The sequence below is a fragment of the Aulonocara stuartgranti genome, assembly GCF_965226115.1.
Source record: "Aulonocara stuartgranti genome assembly, chromosome: 7".
Classification (NCBI taxonomy): domain Eukaryota; kingdom Metazoa; phylum Chordata; class Actinopteri; order Cichliformes; family Cichlidae; genus Aulonocara; species Aulonocara stuartgranti.
The window spans coordinates 26,696,549-26,720,138 of record NC_138945.1 but is presented as its reverse complement, the minus strand read 5'-3'; the positions used below and the strand labels follow the sequence as shown (position 1 = coordinate 26,720,138).

Below are 23,590 nucleotides of genomic sequence, written 5' to 3'. Positions count from 1 at the left end.
CCTCGCTCTCATACACATTTAGTATGTTACAGCAGCCTTTAACATCAGTGTTGCCTACTTAAGACCTGACTGCTTAGCCTCTGCTGGATTGGTTTAGCATTTATTTGAGGTTTAGCCATACTAAACTGTGTTATTATATTTTTGAGTCACACGCTGATTCCCTTTGAAGTTTTGAAAAGCAAACATCCAATTAAATGACTACGTCAAAGCAGGAACACTGAGTAAAAAACACACTTGTATCTCGACCTGCTCCACATTGCTATTTGCACTATATTCCCGAGACGATGGAACAGCAGAAGAATCTATCAGCAGAATGCTTCACTGAGAAATGACTGACACCTACTCTCGCGGAGCTAGGGGCTGTCCGTGGCTTCGCCAACCGCCCACCTCCTTCCTTCACTCCCCCTCCCCTCTCTCTCGCTCCTGCCGTCAGTGACGCGCTGATAGAAAGCGGGACCTGCCCTCCGGTCGCCATTTTTCGACCTCAGTACTTCTGGTAGCCTGTGCTAGTGGGGACGAGCGGAAATAAGGGAAAGTATAAAATAAAGCAATCGTTAAGCCGAGATCCCTTGTGAGCGGTCGGGGATGCACGCGACAGCTTCCGTAAACGGTCGTGGCTCCTGAGATGCACGCGCAAGAGACGAGTCGCTGCCCTGAAATCATTTTTTTGTGTGAAGACGTGTTGCGAGCCGCCATTTTTCTGCTGTGTTGCCTCAAAAGTCTGCTCCGACTCGAGAAAGGGGATTCGAAAACGCGTTTCCATGAAGTGTGTATCGCCGTGAGCTCCGCGGGATTTCGGCTGATAGTTTCGTGACCTGCCGTGGACCTTTGTGCACAGATGAGGGATTATCAGATGTAAGAAAAAGGAAGAAGAAGGGGGGAAAGTGAGGCCACATTTTCCGCTCTTAGAACTGACACTGACTGGAGGAGATACATTTATTAGAAGAGAAGATTTGGTGTTTTCTCGGAAGGCGGAACGAAAAGGGGAAGCTTCATTGATCGTTTGTTGCTCTGGCCCTCCGTCAATGGTAGCCTGTCGTAAGTTTGCTCGTTTTTCTTCTGTTATTTGGCCCCCTTTTAACAACTGCTCGGCCGCAGCCTGGACTGCTGAACACAGGGACAACAGTATGCTCCAGAGTTGGATCAAGTCACTGGCAGCCTGCATCTGAAAGGAGAAAAAAAAGAAAACAAAAACGCCAAGTTGTTTTTGTTTTTCTTAAACAGATTTTTTCGGTGCCTGAGGCGTTTTGTGAAGAAATCACTCGGAAACTCCTTCCAGAGCGACGAGTGCCCTGCCCTGAGTCTTCCAAATCCTACAGTTTGCTGTGATTGGCCAATTGGAACCACGCATACAGCTTTTAACTTATTGCCTAGCCAATCCTGTAGTATTTTCCTTTCTATTATTATTAATATTAATTTGTAAGCCACATTAACTTATTTTTGAACAGAAATGTCAACTGCTCGATTTGATTCCTCTGATCGGTCCGCCTGGTATTTTGGACCCGTGTCACGACAGGAGGCACAGAATAGGTTACAAGGACAGAGACATGGCATGTTTCTTGTTCGAGACTCGTCGACCTGCCCCGGCGACTACGTACTGTCGGTGTCGGAAAACTCCAAAGTGTCTCACTATATCATCAACTCTTTGCCCAGCAAGAGGTTCAAAATAGGGGATCAAGAGTTCGACCACCTCGCAGCTCTCCTGGAGTTCTACAAAATCCATTACTTGGACACGACCACGCTGATAGAGCCAGCCCCCAGGTAGGGAGGTCACCCACCACGCCTCCTCCAGCACTTTACCATACTATTTTTTTTAATATTTTTATCAGAACTAACCCAGTTTCACTTGGTTATGTCATAAAATCAGCACTATTACCACACATCTAGTTTGCTTGCTTGTTTGTTTGGGGTTTTTTTTTCTTTTAAGTTTTGGTACCACTGGAAAAATAAACCTCACTGAGGATTTGTGTGGTTTTACAACCAAACATGATACCACATTTTGGTAATTGAGGAGTTGGGTAATCGTGTTTGTAAAGGATTTTATTCAACAAATAATGCAGTTTTGTTGTATTCTAGGCTTCACAGTGATAACTTTTAAGGATAACAAATTAACATTTACTTAATTTCCTCATTATTTTTCGTTTTTGCTAAGGTATTCAAGTACGCCGAGTCCTCCTGTCCAGCCCATGGTTGGAGCAGAGGAGAATCTGGAGTATGTGCGGACTCTGTACGACTTCACCGGCAGCGATGCTGAGGACCTTCCCTTCAAGAAGGGGGAGATCCTTATCATCCTGGAAAGACCGGAGGAGCAGTGGTGGAGCGCCAAGAATAAAGATGGACGTGTTGGGATGATCCCTGTGCCCTACGTAGAGAAAGTGGTACGACCTTCACCCCACCCTGTCCAACCTTCTCATGGATCGCGAAACTCCAACAGCTATGGGATCCCTGAGCCCTCCAATGCTCTTGCTCATGCCTATGCCCAACCCCAGACGCCTTCTCCAATGCCCAACGCACCTGGAGCAGTTATCGCTCCGCTACCGTCCATGCAGAATGGCCCTGTCATGGCGAAAGCCATCCAGAAACGAGTGCCCTGTGCCTACGACAAGACTGCTCTTGCTCTAGAGGTATTGTATTTATTTGATCTTACCTGTTTTATTTCTTTGTTTTTGTTTTTTGTGTTTTTTCTAGGCGATCAATGTGATTTCATCATGTTTTAATGCACTGCTCATTTTTATAAAGGATGGATATTGTAATTAAATCATTAGCTTTTCTAAAATCTGTTTAGCTGGACCTTTGATCTGTAACGCAACATCATGCAGTAAATTAATATGCCAGGTAAGGGCCTGGAGTACAACACGCTATAAGCTTCTTTGCCTAAAGCAGCAGTATCCCATCTTCAGTCATTTCTTAATTATTTTTCCATTTGTGCCCAAATAAATCAAAAATGTCTGTGTGCAGCTTAGACTTTTCTACATAAATTAGAGTTTATCACCTCAGTCAAGTTAAAACACTGAAAAAACTTGTGTAGAAGTCACAGAAGCTAAGAGGTTTTATAGAAGACTTTGTTTTTACATTTTCACAACCTGACATCTCTCTAGGAGCTGTCAGGTTACTTAAACATAGACAACAATCGCCAATCTCAAGAGTTAACTCTTATAAAAATTAGGTTGTGTGACCAAAGCTTGGAGAGGCTTCTGTGTAAAACGATCACTTCTTTTTATACTAAAATTGCAAAATTAAGTAGTAGAGGGACCTGGGGAAACACCAGTGCCGCCTTCAGTTACCGCAGTAGTTTTGCTGGTTCAATGTGAGAAAGTGTCTACAGATAAGCTTCGCCCTTTCTCAGTCCTTTTGACATTCTAGCCTGTTGATGTGTGCTCACACTAAAAGAATAATAACCAAACTGTGGTTTTAGCATCTTGCTGCTTGCTCTTATCAGGCCCTTCCTGTTTGTTTGAATATAAAAAGTTATTATTACACCAGGAGACTATCTGCAAGTTCACAACTAGCTCTGGACACTGGCTGCACAAAGATGCTTTGGTTATGGGGTGCTGCTGTTCAGTCAGAATACATGAACCACATCTATTTTGTAGCCTTGGATAGTTAAAAAAAACAAAACAAGTTTCTGGCTTTGGATTGGACCAAAAGTCATGCAGATATGAGATGGGTGGTTTGAGAGAGCTTAATATGATTCTTGGAATGATGAATAATAAATGCAAAACAAAAGTTTGCAGATGTAAATGGGAGGGTGGGTGGGGAATCTAGTGAAACTCACCACAGCATTGTGGCTTTTGATCACTTGTCTCTGTGACTGAAGCTTACACTCAGTGCTGTCCATCTAAATGCTAACCTGGAAGCGGCTTTGACGAAAGCATTTCTCAGCAGTCTTGCCTTCCTCAGTGGTACGCTGTGGCTAATACAAATCTGCTCTGACTGTGGTGGCATGTCGAAACATGCAATGCAATGCTCAATATGTGCCTCAGAAATATAGTGGGCCTCCAAAACACTCAGCTCCAATAGCAGATTGAGCTGTAGTGTAGTTTTTTTTTTTTTTGTTGGTTTTTTTTATCTTTTTATTTTTCACCCCAGGGGAAGGATGAGAATGCAAGCTATCTTAAAATAGTGCCACTTCCATTCACTCCCATCAGTTTGACAGCAGTTATAGGTGTAAAATAGGGCAGTAGATATGGATACAGAGAAGTACTTCCTCCCTGTGACTCTTTCTTGCACATAAATGAGTGTAAATTGAGCATATCTGAATCCTGCTAAAGGTTAAGCAGTTTTGTGTGTGTGTGTGTGGGGGGGGGTGTTTCGTTGATGTGTTGTTAAGTAATCGACAGCTAATAGCAGTCACCTCAAAAAATGTCCCTAACCTCATTTAGACTCAAACTGCGATGCTGGTTGAGTGCATAAACAAGATGCATCAGCTGGCTAGTGTCTCTGCACCCTTCTGGGCCTGTTGTCGCCCATCTTTTATTAGCACCGAAATGAGATTCCAGCTTCCATTTAATAAATGTTCATGTAACTTACTGTAATAGATAGAAGAGAGGAAGAGACGAGGCCAAGGGACGGCTGTAAAGAAAGACGGGTTGCACCCGAATGAGCAGTCAAGAGTGAGCATGTGAGAACTGAAACTTGAGGCGGGACTGTGTTTGCCGCTTACGTTTTCTCTGTGATCATATGGTGTAGCAGTGAAGCAGCAGATGGAGCCATGGTTAGCAAGAGATGAAATATTAAAGTTAAATGTGGCTCTTCTCGGTACATGCATGATTCCCAAAAGTACATCTGAGATGATTATTGATGCAACAGTGCATTTGTTGGTGCCGGCATAGATGCTCGTATAATGCTTGCTGGCTCGTGTTATTAGTTAAGTGAAGAGTACATTTTCTCTGTTTCTAAGAGATTCCCCAAGCTGGTCTGATGGACCTTCAGGTGAACAGCTTTAGATGTTTTGTCCGGAATCGGAATTAACTCGTTTTATTTTTATTTATTTATTTTTTAATAAACCACCAGAGTCTGGCAAAAAGGAAACTTTGGCCCCTGAAGGCATTAAAAATGTTAACATGTGAGAATAAAAATAAACTTGACCTAACATTTTTTTAAAATGATTATTATTAATCAGGGATTGATTTAAATCCGATTGGCATCCATTTTCATTGTTGCTTCTTTTGTTTCCATTTCATTTATTTATATTTTAGTTGTAAATGTCACAAAACCAAAATTTTCTGTGACACTGCTTTGATTCTTTTTCCCAACTTGTAATCACCGACCTGTGTTCAGGGTGATATGGGTAATGCGTTCCCACGGTTCATCCTAGGTTATGCCATTTCATGTTGTCATCGCAGGTTTTAGAAATTGCCACATCTATTTGCATTGGCGAGCTCCACCTAACTCCAAGTATTAGTTTATTTCAACTGGACATAAGTAACCATAAAGCCACAGGAGGTTTCATTCCCCAACTTTGCCGTGGAAGTACTGTTAATACCTGATGTTGCACAGTGCTAAATTGCAATGGTTGGATTGATTTCCACAGAGAAAAAATAATAATAATGGTAGTTGTTGAAATCTGCATCATAGATAAAGTCTTTGACGTCAGTGCTTCTAGCTTTAGGAACAGAAAGCTCATGGTCAGATACATGTATCACCACTTTGCCACCAGCGCCAGTCTTCCTCAGAGTAAAGTAATGGAACTGTTCCAGATTCAGTGTTGCTGCATTCGTTACATTGTCCATGCAACAAATGCAGATTTGTTTCTTGGCACAGTCTTCTCTCTAGTGTGGATAGTGATAGCCCTTGTACCTGCTTAAAGATGGGCAGCACTTGAATGGTTCAATAGGTTCACTCTGCAGAGTCCTGATTTGAATTCTCTTAACTGAGCTTCATTTAAGGAATCTGCATATTCAATCTAGGTTCTGTGTGTTTACGGTCCTGTGAAGACTTACAAATGTAGACATCCATAAGGTTCTCTGAATGTATATATGGATACAGCTTTAATTACTGCTGGTTAGTTCTCTGGGATACCTTCGCTACTTATGTCTCTCAAAATGTGAATACTGGGGTGGGGCAGCATTCCTTAATCGAAAACCTCCTCCTGGTTATGCTTTTCCTTGTTCATTTGCGTAATCTGCAGCCTTGCTTTTTCTATTTTGCAATTCCCGACAATTTTGGTTTGCAATTTGACTAAACCCCAAGTCACCATTCGCCTGTCAACAAAGCTTTGCTGTTCACAGCTGTCGGTGTGTGCCCCCTTTCAGCCTCTGATTGATACACAGTATACGATCACAGACTCTGGCTATTAATGTGCGTCATAACTTTTGAATGAACTGACGCAGCTTAAAAAGCTTTATTGACTTTTTCTGCTGTACTTTTACAATTACACAACTCCATAACTTCAAGTCATAAAAGGTGATTCCCACAAGAGAGTTTCCTCTCGGTTGGGTCTGTCTTTATTTTTTTATTTTTTTATTTTTAAATCTGGAAGCTCTTGGAATTCCAGATTTGTACACCATCTATTTCAATGTATCCACATTTTCTAAGTCTTTGGTTTTTAAATATACTGTGTAGCATGCTGCAAAAAGCTCGGCCTAAATGGAGATGATGCTGTAGAAGTTCAAGACAAAGAAGAGCACCCAGAATTTTAAGTATCTACACTTCACCAGTGTTCATTATAGTTGGTTAATTCAAAAAAGGCATCAAAAACTTTCACTAGCTAAAGCGGTGTTTCCATGTTATGTTTTTAGGCTTTTTTTTCTCTCTCTCTCTCTCTCTCTCTCTCTCTCTCTCTCTCTCTCTCTCTCTCTCTCTCTCTCTCTCTCTCTCTCTCTCTCTCTCTCTCTCTCTCTCTCTCTCTCTCTCTCTCTCTCTCTCTCTCTCTCTCTCTCTCTCTCTCTCTCTCTCTCTCTTTTTTTTTTAATATTCAAAATACTTAAAACATGCATTCTTAAATAACAATGCTTTTCTGGCTGAAGATTTCTATCTACTTGACATAAGGCAACATTTAACACCTTAATTTAAACCTTATGAAGTTCTCAACGTACAAACCTGACCTTTTCTGACTTTTTGACAGATCTCACTAATACTTTTTATGACTGTATACATCATATACTTGTCATTTGAGAGTGACATCGTTGTAGTTCCAAAGTCCAGGACAGGATTTGAAGCTTCATTCAAATCGATGCCACACTGGTGTGCCCTCACATCGTATTTTCAGTCATGGTTTTGATGATGGACTTTTCCCCCCTCCTAATCCTGATAAAGAACATATGGCTTTAACAGATTGGGGTCACACGCAGTGTCACAAACCATCTGAGCGACAGCTCGGCGCTCTTCTGTCATCTTTTAACCTGCGGTGTAATGTGACAGTGGAGATCTGACAGTCTGGGTTTTATTTTAGAAAGCATGTATTAATAAATCAGACTGGATGTTCTGTAACCTCAATAGGGCTGCCACGATTTGTCGACTAGTCACGATTACGTCGACTATCAAAATCGTCGACGACTGATTTAATAGTCGACGCGTCGTTTGAAGCTTTGTAAGATCCCAAAAGACCCAGGAATAAGTAGCAGGATTTAAGAGTGTAATAACGGACTGAAACAGAAGATGGCAGCACTGCATGTACAAGGATGCCAGCTGCCGTTAAACCCCGAAGAAGAAGAAGAAGAAGCAGCTTTGTCCCAGAATTCATAGCGCGGCCCAGCTTAGTTTCCAACAATGGCGGTAGCTAGTTAGTTTTAATATTACTCTTATTATTCTTTCTGGGTCACAAAATAAACGTTTAACATATTTTCAGGTGAGAATGTAGCTGTGTAAACCTCAAATATCGGCTCAGTTTATCAAGACACCACATATTTTCAAAAGCGCTCCGACGTTTTCGGAGACATCTGTTACCCACTAGCTCGATAGCTAGCCGGGGGCTAGGTCACTAGCGCTGTGAGAACACCGGACTCCCGGCAAATTGTTTTCAAACCCACCGCCGTCTTTCGCTACTCAGGTTAAATATATATGAGTCACTTAGATAAATTAAAAATGTTGTTGTTTGGCTTTTTTTCCCCAGTATTTTAGTTGTTCCTGAGTAAATCGGTTTGTCTGAGATTAAAGTTATAGTTTTTACACAGCTGAATAGACCTCAAGCAGACAGCTGATTATCAGAAGTGTGAGATGCTGGAGAATTTACTCCGGTGTCCTGTTATATTTTAGATAGCAAGGAGTTTATTAAACTCCACCGAGACAATCTGCTAATTTCATTAAAATTGAATAAACTATCATCTTGTCTTTATTTTTAGTTAGCACCTTAAAAGCTTAAAGCTGTAAGCTAATGATAGTTATATAAGAGCAGATGCTGCTGGTGCAATAAGCTGTAGTTTTACGTCCAGTGGATGATGATCTGATTAGTCGACTAATCGCATAAATAATCGGTGACTAGTCGACTATCAAAATAATCGTTTGTGGCAGCCCTAAACCTCAAAGGGTTTATTGTTGTAGTTTGGAACAGGCTTTAAAACAAACATAAGCCACTTGTCATAAGGATTTCGTTTTTTTTAATTGGGCCTATGACTGACTACTGTAAGACACGGATTGTAGTTTTGTTTTACAAGTTTCTGACTAAAATGTTTAAATGGCACAAAACAACTCCCCAATACTGCATCGTGCAGAATGTCTTGTGTGTAATTAGGTTAGACTTTGACACCAGTTCTCCTGTAACTCTGCTTTCTTTTCTCAGGTTGGTGACATTGTCAAGGTTACGCGGATGAACATCAGCGGTCAGTGGGAGGGAGAGGTGAACGGACGGAGGGGTCTCTTCCCGTTCACCCATGTCAAAATCATAGACCCCCAGAATCCAGAGGAGAGTGACTGACCTAGGCGTTCAGCTGAAGCCTCTCTCCCGTATCGCCGAGTACCCGAATCTGCTGGCTGTCTCCATCTTTTCCTGCCAGTGTCACAGTTATGTGCTTGCCTGCTTGGGGCTGTACCATGATAGCAACCCCCCTCCCCCTTTCCTGTTGTTGTTGCCAGCCATTGCAAGGCTTTCTGACTGTTTACAGCTTTGGACATTAGATCCAAACTAAAACCTGACCCCACTTTCCCAGGTCCCTTTTCCCTTATCTTTGTTCCAGGCTGGGTGGCATTTTTGCATTAGTGTTCTTTTCATTTCCAGATCACTGGGCATCAGACTGTGTGTGTGGGTATGTATGTTTTTGTGTATGTGTGTGTCCACAATGGATAGTTAGCATATAACATCACGTCTTTTAAAAAAAAAAAAAAGGAAAAAAAAGTTTTCTCTTAATATTTGTTATGTTTGACGTCTTTGGGACTTTCGGAAGTGTTGATGTATGCTTGTTTTGTTGATGTGAGAATATTTGTATGAAATAGGGAAAGAAAGAATTATCCCTATGGACTAGGGAGAGCACTGAGGCAATGAGGAGCTAACCAGCCAGTCATGTTATTTCTCCAAACAATCAAGTCACTGTTGTACCTTAACCATTGCACAAGCACACACTTGTACACATTGGCCATGAGTTATTCAGGTAGACAGATTTTTGTGTGTGTGTGTGTGTGTTACAGATTAGGAGGAAGTAGAAAGAGATGGGGTGTGTGGAGGATTTGAGTTGGAACATGGCACGGTAGATCTCATTATCCCATCCATTCTACATCCTGACTGGCTGATAGCTTATTTATCTTATGTTACTAAGACATGACACGGCCATGTGACTTCATCATAATTGTTGCTATTTTCTAAATCATTGTCCAATGATTAATTTTATTTTTTGTTTGGATTTGTTGACATGGATAGTGGGGTAACCTTGCATCTCCACGTTGGTGCCTCTTTACTTGCTTGGAGATCATTGAAGACTAAGACACATTTTAGATTATATGCATTAGGAGTGCCAAGCTTTGAGCAGGGTTTCTAAAGCCAAATAGCAACAGCCCTGGCGAGCACTTTCCACAAGCATCTGACTACAAGGCTAAACATACTAAAAACATAGTGTCCACACAGTGTGGGCATGAGGACTTGAAGCCTTTCCACTGAGATGAAGAACTCAGTGGCGTAGGTCGGGGAAGGAGGAATGTCTGAGCAAGCCAATGAGATCCCATCAATGCCTTTTCAAAGTAAGACAAGTCTTACTTCTAGCGCATGCAATCCCATCTCTGGCCCTTTAGTTTTTATTGTGATGATACTCCTCTCAATGTAGGATTTTTATTAACTTTTTTCAACCAGCTTTATTCCTTGAGTATTTTCGGTCTGCACACCAATTATTCTTCTCCTTCATGCTGAGTAGTAGAAAGAATCTCATCACACCGTGCCACAGCCGATTCTGTCGAGCCGAGGATTAAACAGATGTGCAAACGGTGCAGAACCCCAGGTCTGTGCTGTAAAAACTGATCAATCCCACCCCTGCCCATCCTACCCCCCTCTCTGTCACTTCTTTTAGCGCTTTCTGTTAACAAAAGGAAAAGGAGAAAATCATTGCTCAGCAAACGACTTAGAAATCTTTTAGTTGTATCCCTGTTTTCCTTTTCGGTGAGTTCGTAGTAAGCTATGAAATCAAGTATTTTTGTTAATGAGTGATGTTATTAAAAGTAACCATGGGTGACATTTTAAAAAGGGAAAACGAATAAATGCCTGCTGGTTGCCTCTGTGCATGACCTCTTAGCCAGGGAGATCATATTTTTTTTTGTTTTTTTTCCCCCCTCGCCAAATGCTGCTTGATGTCATTAAATTCCTCATTAAATAAAAGTTTCTCGTTTAATCCCACCTGCTGTGTACAGACGCACCGTGTTGGGGTTTTCCTTGTCAAGCTTAATGAAATCTTACTAATTAAGCAATACACTCTGATAATTTCCCTTTGAGATGAACTTTGCTTTTTCCTCATGCTTCTGAGTTATTTTGTAATGGCATTAACAGTATTACTGTGCTCTCTTCACATATTTTAGGAAAGCTTGTCTTTTACTTAAAAAAATTGAAAGATTGTGCCTTTTATTTTCTTATTCCATTTACATGTGTTAATATTTCCCATGGTTAACACCTGTGCTGGTAAAGACCCTTTATGTACATAACAAGTAAATAAAAATGTTTACTTCTTTAAGTTTGCCCTCTGGTTCTGTCATCGTGTTAACAGATGGTTGGGTGTGACGCATGTTGGCTGCGGCTCGACATTAACAGTTGTGTATGTAGAGCGCAGGACAGTTGCTTTTTTTTTTCTTCTTTTTGACAGTTCCAGTTTCGATTCTCCCCGTGCCCAGGAGAAAGGAAGCAATTAATGAATTTTAATGAAGTGCTAATAAAAGACAGTCAGCTGACCCGCAGATGGGGGAATGGAAAAGTTTTCAAGGGCAATGTTTCTGGTGGTCATGCTCTGTGTTTGTTCCGCACTTTGCAAACCAGGTACTGAGCGGTATAAATCAGCAGGTCCACCAATATTTCTACTTTGTATGTGCTATTATGACTTCTGTAACAAGGTCTCTGCAAACAGTGTTGTGAGAAATGAGTGCCCTGCTGTCTCTGATGATCCTTTCTGCTGCTGGGGGACAGTACTGCTGCTGATGCGCTTGGCTAAATGCACTAAAATGATTCCTGCCACTGACTAGGACAGGTTAATGGGAATTTAATGATGCTAATAACTTAGCTTGAGCCTACAGACGGTTGCTCGTGTTAGTTTTGTTTATGCAAACCATTACTGCTCTTAACATAGTATCAGGTTTATTTTTTTATTTTTTTTATCTGGTGAATTATGAACAAAACCCAGACATTTTGGCACGCTAATATTTAATCCATCGTGACGCATATTCAGAAAAGTGGATATTGTTGCAGTGACCTATACACAGATACAATAACCAGCTCTCATCTTGCATGGAAAGTCCACACCCTGAAACGAATGCTGATGTCCAAGGCACACCAACGAATGTATGTACAAGTATTGAGTGCTACCCTTGTACACAGACAGCAGCGGTCTTCAAGTTGGTGAAACTTACATGTTGTCCATAAAACACTAGAGGTTGAACTGTCCTGTTTGCAGAGTGATGCTTTGTAGCCTTGATTTTTTTTTTTTTTGCATTTTGACCATTGCGTCAAATGACTCGAGGGGGAATATGGATGCAAGCAGCATTGCGCAAACCCATAAACCTGGCACTAGTTTTTACTAAAAGCTGTTATTGGTAGAGAAAATCTGAGGCGTACTCCTGACCAAATTTTAAATGGGGAGGCTTGAGTGGATAAATATTTGCGAATTTTAATTTTGTGTTGTACCTAGTATTGTCAAGTGATCTAGACTTGCTATGACACAAACCATCAAAAGCAGCATTTCTTTGACACTTCGTGGATATTAATGAAAGCGTACGGGCAAATATGTATCCATATAAGGCAGTTTGAATTTCCACATTGATTCTCTTTGTCCTTTTTGTCTGGATCCCTTGTACCTCATGTGTGGGTTAAGTTGCCATTAAAGCCAATCAATGTATTCCTCTGCACTGTGTAAGGCACAGGCCGCAGCGAGAACGACCATAATGAATCAAACCTGACTGATGCTGACCTCTCTTCGGGGCACAGTGTGCGTTAGTGAGGGTTTAAATAGATGTGCAGCAGGGTCGATAAAGGCCTTCCTACAGTCCATTATGGCCACCGCCCTCAAGCTAGCTGTGATGGCAGTTATTGTGCTGTAGAGCACTTGGCCCGCAGAAGTGAACGTACAGTAATTTTTCCTTTTTTAATTCTAATTTGAATTCATCTAAAATAGCCGACCAAATACACAACATTAATCTTCATAAGGTATAGTAATGAATGTGGTTTGTTTGCCCTCTGGACACTCAGCAGAAGCAGTAACTGACTTTATGGCACGTCAACTCTTTCCAAACACCATAAACAAAAAAACCCAAAGGGCACAAGCATTTTTCCCTTTAACCTTGTGGCGTTTTAAACCCCAATCTGATCCTCACATGTGATTAGAATGATGACCACTGATGATTATGAAGTATGACCTGAAACCGGTGACCGAGAAAGTCACTCGGATCTTGTCACTTCCTTGCAAGTGATCCAAAGGTAATTTTTCTTCAGTGCAATCTGAGATGTTCGCAACTACAGGAGCAGAGTCTGCTTTGCAATAACTTATCAGATATGGATGTTATGTACATTTTTGGTGGCAGCATAAATGGTACCAAATCAAAAAAAGATGATAGAATTCAGAAAGATGACCCGTTAAACATGAATTAATGGTGTCAGAAATCAGTCACTTACACAAGTGTATTTCCACCGCTTTAAAAAGTGCATGTTAAAATTCCAGGTTAGTTTCTCAGAAGCTAGAGTTGCCCAACTTAAAATTAAAAGGACTACAAGTTATGTTTGGCAAAAAATGTTCCATAAGTCAAAAACACAATAAGGAGTTTGCCTGGGTTAAATTAAATTAACTTCCAACTAAAAGTAAGTCACAGCTAGCCCTTCAAGTACACACTGCTCCAGTTTTGGTACCATTTGTGTCTGTGCGTTTGTTTAAAGGAAGAAGGGAAAAAAAGGAGTTCAAATCTACAACACAAAAAGATGCAAGTCTGCGCGCATGTTCTAGAAAACTACTTGCTGCAGTGTCTGCTCCCTAAAGCTTTATGAATGTCCCAGATATGGCTTTGCCCTGTCATTCGTAAAACATTTACAGGACAGACGCTCCTGCCTTCTGCTAGGGAAGCATGCCAGGCTATGATCGCATTTCCACACTAGTAGTCTGTCATTTCTTTATCGAGTCAGACACTACGCCAGGGCAGTCTATCATAGCTCCGTTCTTCTTGAACGGTGTCTGACACGTTGTTGCACATGGTGTTAATTGGACTCATTGAAGTGTGAGGTAGAGCGGTCTGTAGGTGTGTTATAGAACAGAATGGATCGTTTCACTTTTACATTCATTCTCACATTTATTTCTCAGCTGAGAGAGAAAAAACAAAACAAAAACACAATATACATGTTAACTTTAAAAAAAAAAAAACTAAACTTGAGCATAGACAAATCTCAAGTTAGACTGACCAAAAAAAATATATATATAAAATACAAAATAACACAAAAGCTAAAACCTCAAGCTAAACAGATTTTTTTTTTCGTCCATTAAAACAGACTATTTTAAGTTGCTGCTGTATATAATCCAAGCTAATGGAAATAAAACAAGTGGAAGGTCAGTTATTCCTCCATGTCTATCACAATCCTTTAGTTCTTTCGTATCGTCATCATCCAACAATTTCACTACCTTAAAAAAAGATCAATCTTTACCAAGTTGTGTATGACAGGACAGGGCTCTGGCTCCAGTCTGCTGTGGTGTTATACTGGTGGAAGTAGCCATGTTGTTGGATGCAAGGTTCAACTGCAGAACGTGAATTAGGAGGGGGGTGGAGGATGATCTGCGCACCGTCTGGATCTCTGGAAGGGTATGGGAGCATACCATACTCAGACCTGCATGGAAGAGTCACACGGAGGTTAAATGTAATGTGACTGATGCCTGGTGCTATTCATCTTGATCTCAGGTAGTCTTTGAGTGGGTAGAAGTGTACCAAGCATTTAAACAATACTGGTTATTTTTAAAATCAGACCTGTATGGTTGGTATGGCACGGAAGCAGGCACCATCTGTTCATCACTGCTGCAGTTGTACTCCCGCAGCACCAGGGGCTCAACGTGTATATTCTCAGACGGCTCCAGAGCTGAGCCTGAAAGGTGACCTCCCTTCAGTGACTGCTGTGTGGAGGCCCGACTCTCCTCAGTCTGTGTGAACTGAGAGGTGGAGAGCATCCTCTGCAGGCCTAAGAGGGAAATGCAACATTTAAATCTCGGGAGTGTCGCCACATTTTCACACTGCTTTGGCACAACTTACATCACCATAAATTATTTTCTTACATTTTCTTTTAGTATTCATTTAGTAAAAACTTGAAGATAAACATTACAGAAGCTTACTTGGAGAGCTGTTGCTCAAGTCATCCCTGTCCAGTGTGGGTCTCTTAGCACGGGGGCTTTTATTTGACAACCTAAAATATATCGTATATAATAATTTACATGTTCTTTCCAATTAATGTTAATTTCATGTTTACAATGACCTAAATTAAGAAAAACAAATTGAAAAGTATAACAAAATTTAAGTCTCCTGAGAGGCATTCTTACCTCTTACTGTGAGAATGAGTGCCTCCTTCCCTGAAGCCTTTAGCGAAGGGGTTGTGATCAATTTTCAGTTTGGTAATCTTTGAAGAAACAAGAAAAGACAGTTGAATTGGCATTGCAGAATTCTGTTAAATAAAAAGGATGTTCTGCACAAAAATTTGAATGTTATTGACTGTTTCTGGCAGATTTGAACCTTTGGGTTTTGGTAAGCAGTGACTGCAGTGAACGCCGTCTCTGGGAATGAGAAGCTCTGCACAGAGCCCCAGCGGAGAGTGTACGGGTTATCTGCCTGGACCACATGAAACCTCGGGTAGTAGCGATGCATGGAGAGCAGGATGATCTGATTGTAAGGACAAGAAAGCAAATGGTCAAATACAGTGAAGACGACAATATAGGAAAAAAAAAGGGGGGGGGGGGGGGTGTCTTACATGGCCATGCTGATCCAAGGTATTGTTGGTGAGCTTAAGCTTGGGGAAAGATAGTGGCTGCTTCATCCAGTGCCTTCCTGGCGCAGGAGAGTCTGGGTGCGTGTATGTACGACACGGGGGGTGGGGGTCTGCTGCTCCTGCGATCTCCCAATGCTCCTTTTTCCACTACAGAGAAATAGTGAAGTGGGGCAGATTCAAGTGTGAGACTTCAGGATGTGTATAATTAAGCAAACTCTTCACGAACCACAAGAAAACCCTACAAACTCACACATGGGGGAGAGAAAGAAAAAGAAAAAAAGCACTCCTTACAGTACTTGACAACCCAATACACTATGCTAAAAGGGAGTGACCCAGTTGGATGGGGATGATTAAAGGGAACAATGCATGAGCTGCTGAATCTATGGAAGGTCAACTACTCCTCATTCACTGATCGGTGATGCTAATTGATTGGGCTTCCAGCCGAGACTGCACTTATAGGCTTGCTTTGATATGCAGCAGTGAACGACCCAGAACGGGCAGACTGAGGTCTGGCTCCAAACTGCAGCCTTTTACAAACAGCACTCGGCTCACTTTAAGGCCAAGAAAGAAGGGGGGTGGGTGGGAGCGAACTAGCTACAGCACACAATCATCGCTTGTTGCATGCGATCATACCTTGTACTTGAAGCCATCTACAGGAACAATGTCCATCGTGATGACGTAGTTGGTAAAAGGCTGGAGCCTGGATACCCTGACGCTGCAGTGTGGAAACATCCTCCTGAAAAGGCACGCACCAAGTCAGAAGCAAAAATGTGGCTCAAATTAAAAATAAACAACTTTTTAAACACTTAATTTGGGGATTTCTTTTTTGCATGCAGGTCCATTTCAAAGTTTCTTCTACCCAGAAACCTGAAAAACAAAATGACGCGCAAAACAGGTCATCCACTTATGTGGCCTGCATGAAACAATATGTAAAAATGCACTTTGTGTAGTCCTTTTTCAGGACCTTGTATTATCACCACCAAGGTTTTTTAACCCCCTAAGACCTGAACGCTTTTAATGGCATTTTACCTGACTTATTGTTTCTGAGAAAAATGAGATCCACATATGAGGACATTCGTTTTAAATTTCGATAGAACAGTGGCAGTATAATGTCCTCGAATGTGGGTGTCGGGCCCTTGTAGAGCAAAGAGAGATCTTTGAAAACTAAAAGAAAATACACTCTGGAAGCTACATGAAGATAAACTGAATTCATTGAAAAGCAGTCTTTTCTAATTTTCAGTAAAATGAGAAAATGCTGCTGGATTAGTAACCAGATTGTGTGCTTCACATCGTTCCTGGAAATAATATTTTATTTTGGAGTCATGGAAGTGTTTTAAGGAAAACACAGAGGTCCTTTTGACTATTTATTTAACTGTACCCACTGGATGTGTAACATTCGTCTTCAAAGTTACACATGTTATTTTCTACTCTGTGTTCTAGAGCGTTGACACTAGAAATTAGCAGTTTCAAGTTTCAATCCAATGAGACATGAAGCCATTCACATGCTGCTGTCAGATTAAGGAAAGGGAATACCATGGAGAGGCTAGACAGGCCATGACTATGAAAGACGCAAGTCAAGTTTACTCCCTGAAGTGCCCGTGTCTGTCTTCCAGTGAATGCATCTGCGTTGTCTGATTGCAAGTAAAAGCAGCGATAGAAAATTTAACTGTATAGCACAGTGAACTCCCTGCAAAGGGACAGTCTGCTTTATTAAACAACAAAAGCAACCTCTTCCTGAATCAATAGGCAAAGATTTAAAGATGGGTGCAACTTAAAGCTTTCTTATCTGCTTTTATTAATGGTAGGGGAAGTACTTCTTTTATTTAAAGTAGCAATACCACAATATACCATTACAAGTAAAATACATTAATATATTCAGGTATTAGCAGCAATATAAGAGTCAGCATCCATTTATGTATTTTCATTATTCCTACCTGTAAATACCTACTAAATTGCCACAGGTGTGCATTTACAATAACACCAGACCCCTGTTGCATGTATGGGTTGCACGTGTCACTCAATCAAGTGAGCTATAGTGTGACTGACAGAAGTCATTTTATATGTGTATTCTTTAGGATTTAACTCAAAGACATCAGACGCTGCTACTGCAGGGCGATTGTGGCTCAAGAGTTGGGAGTTCGCCTTGTAATCGGAAGGTTGCCGGTTCGAGCCCCGGCTTGGACAGTCTCGGTTGTTGTGTCCTTGGGCAAGACACTTCACCCGTTGCCTACTGGTAGTGGTCAGAGGGCCCGGTGGCGTCAGTGTCCGGCAGCCTCGCCTCGGTCAGTGCGCCCCAGGGTGGCTGTGGTTACAACGTAGCTTGCCATCACCTGTGTGTGAATGGGTGGATGACTGATTGTGTAAAGCGCTTTGCGGTCCTTAGGGACTAGTAAAAGCGCTATACAAATACAGGCCATTTACCATTTCTTGCCTCAGCCAGAACACTGAAGATGGGTCAGTAACTCAAAACATACTGCCAAGGCAACAAAGAGGTGGCACACTAAGGCCATGTTGTGGTCTAGCCATTCTCCAGCCCCCAGTCCTATAGACAGTCTGTGGAGGGAGCTGAAGCATCAAATGCCAAGTGGCAGCTAAAAAACCCTGAAGGAGTTACAGAGTTTCTTTAAAGTGGAGTGGGCCAAAATCGCTCGTGAGATTATTTCACTCAATGCTTATTTCACTCCATTACATGCACATCAGTTAATAACTTTTATGGTTCTGTCTCTCACCATTAAAATGTTCATTTCTATTGAAGTGAATTAGCAGGGGGATCAAATAATCATATCGCCCAACGTTCAAATAAGCAGATAACACATAGTATCAGAAACGCCAATGCAGTCAACTAAAATTTAACTAAAGTTAATTAAAGTGAAAAAGACTGCTAAAAAAAATATAGCAACACCTTAAAAGAACTTCTTGAAACTGAAAGACAGCAAGATTTTCAGTGAGCCAAACTAGTCATTCTAGCAGTTCTCCAGCTGTTGTGAGAAATACTGATGTCATGAAAAACTGCTGAAGGCACAACACAAAGCACTCTTTAGTGAGCAGAACATGTTCCAAGTATCAGCTTCATTACCTTCCATGTTTTGTGATAATCATCTCTGTACCGATGCTGTGAAAGGACTGCCAGAGATCAGCGTTCTCCAGGGTCACCCTGATGCCACTGGGCTGGTATGGGTGAGCTAACAACGACATGCTCTCATTCAAACTGGAGTCTTGGAAATGAATAAAAAGAATACAAGTATACATGTAAACAGTTCTGCAGCTGTATTGATAGAACCTGGGAATGGTTTACTGCAGCATGAAAAGCCAGCCTCCACATCTGAAGAGGCCTTCCACAGGATCAACAGTTCTCCTCAAGCCAATAAAATATGAATGTACACTCTCTCTGTAAGAGTTTACCCTTTTTTTTTTATTGTTGTTAGTTTGGGTGCTCATCTCGCATAAGTTATTATTCACCTACAAATCATTACATTTTTCAGACTATAAGGCGCACTTAAAATCCTTTAATTTTCCCAAAAATCGACAGTGCGCCTTATGTATGAATCTGGTTGTGCTTACTGACCTCAAACTAATTTTATGTGGTAGACGGCGCTCAAAAATCTGTCAAAAATGTTTTAGTACAACTTTGGTAAGCTAGGAACCTGCACCACTTGATGGATTGGCCCAAAACTCTGTCCATCCATGAAAACAGAATTTATTAAATTTAACAAAGTTAGAAGTTAGCGCGCTAGTTTCCACCTAAACATGATATAGCATGTTCTGACTGAGAGATTTCTGAAACAAGTAAAACGTACTGCTCTGCTATCACTTCCAACATAAATGAAGACAGAGAAGTAAACAGCAGTGACTTTTTTAGGGTTACTGAAGTTGGGCTACCTGGTATATAATGATGTGGTACGTGATGGCTAACGACATAGCTATGTTAGCATAAAAAATAGTGAAGCTGGAGGATGAAAATTGAGTTTTTTTTGTATTAGTCATTGATATACATGGGAATAGAGCAGCTGCCAGAGAATTCAACATTAATGAATCAATGGTACGGAATTGGAGGAAGCAAGAAGAATGACTTATCTGATGGTTTTGTTTCGCTTAATGCGTCTTATGTATGAAAACAGACTGTTCAACAGTGCGCCTTGTAACCCTGTGTGCCTTATGGCTCGAAAAATAAGGTAATTTATTGTCTTTCTAGAAGATTTTTTGTGTGTCATTTTAAACATGCACATTCATGCAGTACATGGTGTGATAACTGAACTTACCAGCGATATGGTGCAGGTTATCATGTCCTCCTGTCATCTCCATCACAATCACCCTGTGAATCCCTCAAGCTTTTAAACCAAATCCAGCCTTGAAATGGTCAAACTGTAGTGAGAACACTCAGGAGTTTATATCCTTGATCTGTGGGCCTTGAACTCGATTGGTCATAAGAAGAGGGGTGGCCTTTTTTGATGGGTGGGAGGGGGGGGGGGGGGGGGGGGGTTTACCTGCTATTTAGTTTCTTTATTTTTCTTTTTAAAGGGCTTGTGTGCAACCATTTGTTGCTTTTTTTTTTCCAAACACTGCTATTTAAATTTGAGTCTTGGGAAGAAATAAGATTTTTCCATCATATTAAACCATAAATGTATCCAATAAATTAGTATGTTCCATTCTTTATTTGGTCCATTGACTGCATTTACACGTAGATGGTAGAAATCACGTCTGAACACACCTTTAAAGCCCTCAAAGACAGAAAGGCGGTTGATTTGGCTTTGATGCAAGAACTGGTGTTCTGCTATGTTCAAGGCACACAGTATGCGTGTACTAGACCTGAAACCCATAAAAATATTAATTCCCTACTTTTCTCCTGCATTCCCAAAGAAAACGGACAGCAACCATTTAAAAAAATGCGGGCTGGGGGGAGGGGGGGGGCACGACCCCTCTCGGCAGCTTTGAATGTGTATTGAGAACAAGCTGTTTGAGAGTTTGTGTCTAGCCTTGACAATGATGCTAAACTGGCCAAATGGCCTCATTTACTCAAGCCCCCGCCACACACCCACTCACTACTACTCTCTGGGAAGAGACAGGCAAGCAGTCAGAAGCCAGTTCAAATCAAAGACCGGTGGCAGAAGAGTTGAGCAGCTGTGTTAAAGTTTGAAAACCAAATGCTAAGGATAAAAACAGAAAAAGTGCAAATAGAAAACATCCCTATCTATCTATCTGAAGATCTCTCTGAGCCGTTTTTGATCAAGTTTCAACAGATTTATTTGCACTGAGAGTAATTATGATTAAAATCCTTCATCAAAATTGCCACAGTTCCCAAACAGATACAAAAATGGCATAATGTGCATCTTTTAGCCTTCCTCTGCTTACAAACCACATACAGTAATTCCCATACGTTTAAAAAAAATCACTTTAAAGAACAAAGGAAGAGGCCTGCTGATGCCAAATTTTAGAAGACAAATCTGGATGTTAAAAGTTTCTAAGTCTTTAGGAATGCATACTTCATAGTGCTGTCAGATTATTTACGGTCAGATTTCCCTCTCTACATTTTACAGCCATCTTATAAGGAAGAGTGGCTCGCTTGCCCTGTGAACACATTTCTCCTCCAAATAAAGGGCATGTTGAAACATTTCTCCTCTGCTTAAGTCAACTTCAGGCTTGAAGATGGAATTTGGTCTGCCTACGGCATGGATCACCTCTGAAAGTATGCCACAAAGTCTGTATGGAAAAGTCATAATTTAGCTCTGCTAATGACATTTCATGAGAACAAAGCCTTTTATTAGGAACCAGTTGCTTCTTTACAGGGACATTTGATTAGCATAGTTTTGGTCCCCTTACACTGACAGTTTACTGACTTCAGAGTTGTTCAGAGTGATCACCTTCATTTAATGATGAAACATATCCATCTTCTCTTCCAGGATGACACTACCTCAACCCACAGGAGGCATCATTGGCAGTTATGTAAATCATATCCTTTTAGTCACTACTAAATCCAAGTCAGCTTTAGACCGGTGTGTTGCATTGTTCTCACCACATACAGGAAAGAAGGATTTTCAGTCCTTGCATTAAAGCTCTAGGGAACTTAAGATTAACATCAATAACATGTTGAAGAGAACATGTGGTAGCCGAACACCTCACCAAGACATTTTTGCTGAGATTTGCCTTAATTCGTCACCCATCACCAAAGTTTACATCCTCCCTTTGCACTTTTACCCATGTGATTTAAAACGAATCAAACTGAAAACCACCAAATGATGTTAAAAGGTGAAAGCCACACTATTGTAGGTTGTAAGATATTATCACTAACATTTCTTCTGCATGTCTGTCGTTTTGCTATTTCCAATGCATCAGTTCTGCTGCAGTAAAAATATCTCATGCCACAGGAAATTCTGTGGTTTCAGCAAGTTAGTCTAAACTGCAGCTCAAAGATGCAGCGCATGACATCACCACTGGTAGTTTACACACTTGGCTCTGCTCAGCTCACTACCTGGTGGGCCTTTTCCTACACAGAGGAAGTATTTGCAGCCCACCAAAAAGGTTTTACCAGAGAAAAAGAGGGGAAAGCGTTTTTTTGTTTTTTTTTTACTTTTACACCAATTCAGGATTTTTAATAATGTCAACTCTAAGAAGCATATTTGTTTACAAAATGGTCACAAATAACAGGAAAAGGCATTGATTTTTGTCAGATAAGACGATGAATTCATCTCCTTCAAAAATACTGTAAATGCTTCAGCTAGAACCACAGTTACTGCCAAATGCAATAAATACTGAAGCACTTCCACAGGTAAGTGCTTACGAGCTTTATCTTATGATTGCCTATCAGGTATGCTTTTTGACTTGTGCTATGTTTAAAGTGATAAATGTTACAAGGTCAACAGTAATAAAATAGCTGGCTCCTTTTTTTTTTTTTTAAATGAAGGTGATACATGCGTGCAGATTCATGCATACAGAGATGCTGTCTGACTAACAGGATATGTGTGAAAAATGTGTTAAAAGGAGATTAAAAATTGTGAGACTGCGACGAGAATCTTTGGTCAATGCTGCCACCTACTGGACCCTAAATGGCATGAATACCTCCAAATCACTTTCCTAAAAAATCTGATGTCCTCCTGATCAAACGTTCTGCGTAATTAAGCCTAAAGTAGGAGAATTTAATGTTCACTTGAATGTATATTTATTATGATGAGACAGATTTTGAAGGATTTGTTTTTAAATTTGTGATTAAAAAGGAGGTCCAATATTCTAAAACTGTCTGAATTATGTACAGGCTTAATGCAATGACTAAGCACACCTGTGGCTTCTGTGGTTTGGATAAAACTGGGGGCTGCCAAAGTGAACTAATGAATTTAGTATTTTGATGAAATTTTAAAATAAAATGAAATGATGTTTCTCACCTTACGGAGCAATCAGACTCCTGCGTGGACTGACAACCAACTCAAACCACCAGCAAACAATTAGCTATGGCTTGGACTGAACCAAATGATGGGTGAGCACTCAGATGCTCTAATTAGTGCTGTCAAATCCAGAAAAGTGGAAAATAGGTGCATGCTGCAGGTGGGGAAAGAAAGCTTAACTGACAAAACTATTATTGCTACCAAGAAGCAGAAGACAAAACTGAAGTAAAAGGATTCTGTGAAGGTAAAGGAATCAAATCAAATCCATTCATTTCATTGAGAATTCAAATTTATTTATGTGGCTTTGAATGCAAACAACAGCTGCCTGTCTCTAATACTGTAAGGTAGTCCCTACAGTATTAGAGACAACTGTAAGGTGGTCCCTACAGTATTAGAGACAGGCCAGCAATCTGATGATCCCCTATGAGCAAGCACTTGGCAACTGTGGGGAGGAAAAACTCCCCGTTGGGAAGAAACCTCCAGCAGAACCAGGCTCAGGAAGGAGCAGCCTTCTGCCATGACTGGCTGGGTTCTCAACTGTTGTTTGCATGACTGAGATGGTAAGAGCCTAATTAACCCCATTATACCCCAATTATTAGTTATTTCCCTATTAAGATCATCATAGTCCAGTTAGAGCCAAATAAAGTTGGCA

The 23,590-nt window shown here is 40.9% G+C and overlaps 2 protein-coding genes across 6 annotated transcripts; one reads left to right on the top strand and one right to left on the bottom strand.

Annotated features, from left to right (window-relative positions):
• Nucleotides 1-406: 406 nt before the first annotated feature.
• On the top strand, nt 407-11,084 carry crkl (v-crk avian sarcoma virus CT10 oncogene homolog-like). Its single transcript, XM_082542390.1, has 3 exons — nt 407-1,761; nt 2,153-2,624; nt 8,720-11,084. The coding sequence occupies exons 1-3, from the start codon at nt 1,451-1,453 to the stop codon at nt 8,852-8,854; spliced, it is 918 nt and encodes a 305-aa protein (XP_082398516.1). The 5' UTR covers nt 407-1,450; the 3' UTR covers nt 8,855-11,084.
• A 2,789-nt stretch (nt 11,085-13,873) lies between these two features.
• On the bottom strand, nt 13,874-23,284 carry LOC309711813 (T-box-containing protein TBX6L-like). 5 transcript variants are annotated; one of them, XM_082542285.1, is made up of 9 exons: nt 22,939-23,283; nt 18,642-18,780; nt 16,199-16,301; nt 15,548-15,712; nt 15,313-15,459; nt 15,123-15,199; nt 14,919-14,989; nt 14,560-14,767; nt 13,874-14,422 (listed from the first exon to the last, which is right to left on the bottom strand). In XM_082542285.1, exons 2-9 carry the CDS (start codon nt 18,758-18,760, stop codon nt 14,239-14,241), a joined length of 1,074 nt encoding a protein of 357 aa, XP_082398411.1. In that variant the 5' UTR covers nt 18,761-18,780; nt 22,939-23,283; the 3' UTR covers nt 13,874-14,238. The 5 variants fall into 5 exon arrangements, with proteins under 5 accessions (XP_082398411.1, XP_082398409.1, XP_082398410.1 ...); XM_082542283.1 differs by lacking the exon at nt 22,939-23,283 and adding an exon at nt 19,825-19,993; XM_082542284.1 differs by lacking the exon at nt 22,939-23,283 and adding an exon at nt 19,825-19,993 and having other exon boundaries at nt 18,642-18,747.
• Between the last annotated feature and the right edge of the window lie 306 nt (nt 23,285-23,590).